Here is a 6,164-nt window from a genome sequence, read left to right on the forward strand (position 1 = left end):
ATTTTTATTTTAAATATATTAATTAATTTGCAAAAGTCGCTTATCTTTTATTTAATAAAAATTTCAATTGTGGCAACATTTCCGTTTTGTTAAATGTCAAGATAGGACCTTCTGTGATCCTTTTGCTATCCAGACAGTCTGAGCTGTTAATCATCATTATTATAGACACCAATGCCCCACTCATTTGTAATGGCTTCTGGTGTCACCATTCTTAACTGATTATTGTTTTGTTTCTTTTATTTTCCTTTTTTCTATTTAGGATCAGCCAGAAAGCTTTAATTAAATTTGATGATCAGGTTGTTTGTTTTTGAAGATGAACCACTTCTCATGATATCATATCATCTCATTCAACAATATGGGTTCAGGTCAGATTAAACCTAGTCTACCCTTAGAATACCCATTTTACCTTTTATATATGGATCATGGTCTTGAATAAGATATTTACATTAGGTGTGATGGGAAGTACTCTATGCAGGGTATGCCTAAAAGACAAGTTTGCAACTTGTATACTACTTCAATGTGCTGTACATTAAGTATGAAGCATCCTTTAGGACTACCCACCTTGGTTCACCAAGTGGGCTCCCTGATAACCGCATACATCAAGGCTCTGGTAAGATTTCTTGAGAAGTAAGGATACTTAAACCAAAACAAACCAGCCGATTGAGATAAGAACATGACTTCTTCATTTGTCAAACTTGAGCATTCCAAAATTACTTTTTTAATTGATAATAATTAATTAAAATAGTTTTTAAAAGAGCATTATATTTAGGCTTGTAGCACTGGCCGTTCATTCTTTCCTTCAAGATTTTGGTTTGTCAGTGCATAACCCGTTCCACCTCTCTGCAATTGGATGATGTCTTTTTCTTTCAGCTTATCACCAGTAAGGGGATGTAGCCAGTCCTTTTTAATAATTTTTTCAACACACTCCATTGTCACTACATGGCCTGTTGTCCTGCAAAAAAGATTTTTAATTACAATCATTGGTCATATTTGATCACATATTAAGTGTATCAAATATATATAAAATTCTCGTGTCACAATGTTCGAACTTGAACTCCTCCAAAACGGCTTGACCGATTTTTACCAAATTTCACATGCGTATTCAGTAGGTCTGAGAATCGGCTACTATCTATTTTCCATACCCCTTAGTGATAAGGGTGGTTCAACTCTAAATTTTTTGTTTTTATTTTTTTATGATACAACATACAAAAATACACACAACCTTAAATTTTTACCCCTCTACGATCAACCCTTATTTTTATTGTGTTAAATAAAAACTTTAGTTTTTGTTTGCAAAACAACGTTTGCGGGATTAGCTAGTATTTACATAAAATTCTAACAATTCATTGACCACATTTTAGATGATTAATTTCCCCCTGAAAAATTATTTTAGAGGTCTATGTATTATCATCATTGCATCAGTTAAAAGCACTGCAGCCCCCTGCAAAAAACAAGCATCCACCAAAGATCATCACAATGAGCAGTCTTGCACTGCTCACAAAGTGAGTTCCTGTGACCTTAACCAGTATATGTAACCCATTTTACATCCCAATTGTTTGTTAAAATCAAATTTTCAGAACAGAAGTAGCTAATATTCATAAAAATTAATTTTTGTTGTATATTTAACAAATAGTTTCTACAGGTCTCTTAAAGTTCATCTTGTTCCTGCACAAAATTTAAAACAAAAAGAGCAATAAATTTAAGTAGAAACAAGGAATATGAATAACCTGATTATTGCACAGGGAACGGCATTGCTTAATATATCATGAGTAACAGGACACATGTAACGGTTTTCCTTTGCAATCAATGATTTCTTGTCATCTGGATCTTTCACTAATGTCCAATTAACTTCTATTAAATCTTTAACTTTAAGCGGCTTTCCGCTAACGGGACAGTATATAGTAGGATCGGGTTTTTCTACTTTCGAAACTTTTGCATCTGGCAATTGTGATGGTACCCAAAAACTTGGAAGTTCTTTATGCTTGCCATTTGCTAAATTTGATACTGAATTAGATGTTGAAGGTTGACTATTTGTGCCATTATTAGAAATGTTCTTTTCTCTGCTCATGAATTTGATTAAATTCGCCTCCTTCTCGGCATCTGCAAGCTCTTTCTTTTCTAATTCCTCCTTCTTAAGTTGTTTCTCGTATTGTTTTAATTTCCTGGTGTATTCGGTTTTCTTTGCAATTACATATTCTAGTATAGCTTCCTTATCGAATAAATAACCGTCTTTAGTAACAACTGGATTTCTGCAAGGCTGCAAAGTTAAACTACAACAATCGAAGCTTTTTACTGAATCTTTCCCAACTCTTTCGCTTTGAGTACCATATCCTGAAGCCGCTGCATCCTTTTTTTTCTCGTGATAAGTATATACAGCTCCGGCTGTACAATTTCTTGCGTGCCTAGTCATTATTAACCAATCACTTTTTTATTAACAACTTTATCTAGCACCGTTTGTTATTTTTTGACATGTAAAATATGGATCTATTGATGAATTATCAAAACGTTCCGTTTTATAATCAATGTTTAATATGTTGTATGTTTAGTTGGTTATATATTCGTTTCTATTTCTAAAAATCTGCTTAGATTTAATGAGCTAAAGCACTTTATATTTATAAAATTCATTAAAGTTTTGATAATGGTAAAAAAATACTCAAACATAATGAAAATTAAAGAAGGTTTATGGTTACAATACTATATAAAGAAAATTTTATAAAAATCTAATGCCAATAAACTTTATAATTGTGTAAATAAAAGGTAAAATGGAAAAGATTCAACAGCTGCAGAATCTTGTCAAATTTCAATTGTCAGTGATAACTCAAAATATTTTGTAATTATAACCTCAACAATTCATATTAGTTTTTATATAAACTTTAATAGATCATAATATAATCAAATACATAGATTAATACAAAATGAATTTATGTTCTAGATCATGTTTCATTAGAACAAGACTTTTAACGTCCTTCCGGCAGTATTCCTCAACCGTTCCTGAAATAGAGCAAAATGAGCAAGTCCTGATAGATGACACTGATGATGTTAAAGCAAGGGAAGCTGAAATCGAAAAGAAAAGGAACAAGTCTGGATTATCAGCTGCACACTTTAATCTAGTGAACGACCGACGTCCGTATGAAGCTCCGAAGTCTTTAGCACATCTTACTGTGAAGTATCATAGTAAGATGTATGGAAAGTATGGAGCCGCTAGTGGCGTTAATCCAAGTGAGTTCTCTTAATAATTCTAACGCCCTGATATCCTTATGGAACAAATAAATCTACCCCTTAGGATCTTTAGGGATTCAACATACCTGCTGAAGATTTTGAAATGATGAAGTGAAAGTGTAGTTTGTGGAATGTATGAATATTACTGATTTGTAGCTTAAACCAAATATATCCAATAAACACAACAGTAATAAACCCGTTCTATATATAGGTGATTGGATATAGAAGTAAAAGAAAATATAGAAGTAAAAAAAGGCATAAAAAGGCAGCTGCCTCATTTGCTCTATCCAAAAAAAGGTTTCAAATGGAATAAACAATGTATTGATAATACAATAAGAAAAGTGTTTTCAAAATATGGATTTCTACAATTTAAAATTAAGTACTGTTTACTATCTATCCCTACAGACTTTGTGCTGTCAGAAGTAATTGGCCTGTCGCATTATAAAAGAAACAAAAATATGTTACATACTTCAAAGTTCTCTCTTTATACAATTGTATTGGACATACATTACATACATGATGAATGTACTTTTGAAGCCTTTTCAAACCAATTGCCATATATGTATATAAATATGTATACAGTTTATTATCCTAAGTGTTACATGTAAATAAAAATAAATAGCCAAATGTTTTATTAAGTTGATATTGCTTTTTCATATTTTCACTATGGAGGAGGTTCTTATGTCTAGATGACATGAAAGACAATGAAAGCAGTGAAATGAATACTTATTATTTCCATTTTTTATCAATACAAACCACTGAGTAAATTAATAACACCGCTGCTGGTCTCGCACCAGCACCAGGTGTGGGGTGTATAGTGAGGGGCAGGTTTCACGCTAGTGCGAGATGCCTACCAGTCAAGTTTTATTACCCAGTACAATGCCTGCATCATGTGAAGTAACATGCTAATGTGTCTGCACTGCACTTGACTTTTAATTTTCTCTTAATATATCTTTTTCTATTGAATGACTTCAAAGCTTACCTCCAGCTGAACATTCATATGATGAACTTACCATTTTAAGAAATTTCTGGTATGTTTGTGCATCTGTACCTTTCAAACACATTCTAAACTAAACTAAAAGAATGCATCTAAAGATTTTATAAAACAAAAATACTGTAGACCATGAAGCACTACAATGATAATAAAATTTGTAAACTTTGAGCTTGATCATCATTATATCAGCCGATAGACACCCGCTGCGGGGCTAGGCCTGCCTAAGCAATCACCATAATGATCAGTCTTGTGCTGCCTTCATCTACTGACTTCCTGCATATATCAAAATTAAGTGATAGTTCTGAAAATCTATTGAACTCAATGGCTGTTCCTAGAAACACTCTTTAACAACTTAATTTCTTAGCGCTAGGCTACTGAATGTAATACCTTATGTTGTTGTCAGATTTGTTATATTTCACATATTATCTAGGTCTCTGCTGGCCTACAAGGAAGGATATTCAAGAACGACTAGAGTATGAGGCAGTAGCTTTTCCTTACACCATCAGAGAAATGATGGATGCAGCGGCTGTAAAGAGGAAAGAAGAACAACTGAAAATAGAACAGAGGGAAAAAGAGGTTGCAGCGAAATTTGCAAAGTTAGAGCAATGGAAGAATGAGCTTAATGCTAAAGTCGCCAAGAAAGCTGCAGAAATACAAGCTGCAAAGGTAATATTCCACAAAGGTAAAACCACAATTGGCTGATAGGGATTGTAGTGAAATAAATAATACAAGAAATGCACCTTAGTGACCTTTGTTATTGTAATAATAACCAAGGATACAGATGTATCTTGAATAATTGCTTGTGTGAAGCCTTCAGGGTCAAGATTCTTGAGTAGCAACAATGAGCTATTAGACATGCTGTAGCCTTCCACTAAGTGGATCCACAACATATTTAAGGTTGCGGTAGGTCGCTGTATGCGGTCAATGCATGACCGATCATCGAGGTGATCTTTGAGTCTGTTGACTGATGATGATTCGGAAACTGTTGTTTGGTGATTTAAGCAAACACCATAGTCCACCTAATGCGTGTACGTGCTCTTGGTCGCCAACCTTATGGCCCCAACCGGCGACAGCTGCACGAGCGATGTGTCATGCCCACTGCCATTTCGGACGAGCAAATCTTCGAGCTATGTCAGTGACTTACATAAGTTATCGCCCAATCGTGAAACTGCAAGTCCAAAGACACGGTTTAAGCAGTGTCGGCGATCTTGTTTCTTCTGTGGATCTTCTCATTTAGTTTCTTTGCTATTATAGCAATAATATTTAAAACTATGTTTCTTTATTCCCTTTAGGTTAAAAAGGAACGTTTAGTAGAAGAGGTTCGAAGGCACTTTGGTTTTACACTTGATCCAAGAGACGAAAGGTTCCAAGAGATGTTAACCAAACGGGAGAAAGAACAGAAGAAATTGGAGAAACAGGCGAGAATGGAAGCTAAAGAGAAGATTATGATTGCAAAGTTACAGCAAAAAAATGTGCAATTGAATGAACAATCATAAAGTAGAAATTATGTTATGTAGTAATATAATATTAAGTAATCTGTTCGTTTTATTTAATGCCACATGTATAAATATGATAAATAAACGTGTTTTTATTAATTATATATTATTGTCTACTTTAAGAAGGCCCTTGCCTGCCTTAACGATCTAAAACTCAGCAGCTTCCTACATTTGCGGCAATATAATAAACCGCAGACAGACACTTTTAAACTAAATGGAAGAAATTATTGAGTTATTAATCCGTAGTAAATTTATATCCACAATCATGAAAATAGAGGATTCTAGCGTTATCACATTAGTTGCGATGATCACAGCAAAGAATCTTCATGGCCATTCTTATCATATATACTTTGGACATGTTTGTCTACCTCAACGGGCTAATTTACCTGATGATAGGTATAATTTTTGGAAGTAAATTAGCAGTAGAGAGAGATCCATACGTTCATACTAGATTC

General features: G+C 33.8%; 2 protein-coding genes across 2 annotated transcripts; one reads left to right on the forward strand and one right to left on the reverse strand.

Moving 5' to 3' along the window:
- Position 1: 1 nt before the first annotated feature.
- On the reverse strand, positions 2-2,449 carry LOC137928583 (nitric oxide synthase-interacting protein homolog). Its single transcript, XM_068771461.1, has 2 exons — positions 1,728-2,449; positions 2-952 (listed from the first exon to the last, which is right to left on the reverse strand). The coding sequence occupies exons 1-2, from the start codon at positions 2,408-2,410 to the stop codon at positions 766-768; spliced, it is 870 nt and encodes a 289-aa protein (XP_068627562.1). The 5' UTR covers positions 2,411-2,449; the 3' UTR covers positions 2-765.
- A 374-nt stretch (positions 2,450-2,823) lies between these two features.
- On the forward strand, positions 2,824-5,789 carry CRIF (growth arrest and DNA damage-inducible proteins-interacting protein CRIF). The gene is made up of 3 exons (XM_068771839.1): positions 2,824-3,219; positions 4,644-4,879; positions 5,506-5,789. Exons 1-3 carry the CDS (start codon positions 2,916-2,918, stop codon positions 5,707-5,709), a joined length of 744 nt encoding a protein of 247 aa, XP_068627940.1. The 5' UTR covers positions 2,824-2,915; the 3' UTR covers positions 5,710-5,789.
- Positions 5,790-6,164: the final 375 nt, after the last annotated feature.

This window comes from Battus philenor, unplaced genomic scaffold, assembly GCF_028537555.1.
Source record: "Battus philenor isolate CCGP_79_NKW_IND1 unplaced genomic scaffold, ilBatPhil1.0.hap1 SCAF_4, whole genome shotgun sequence".
NCBI classification, from domain to species: domain Eukaryota; kingdom Metazoa; phylum Arthropoda; class Insecta; order Lepidoptera; family Papilionidae; genus Battus; species Battus philenor.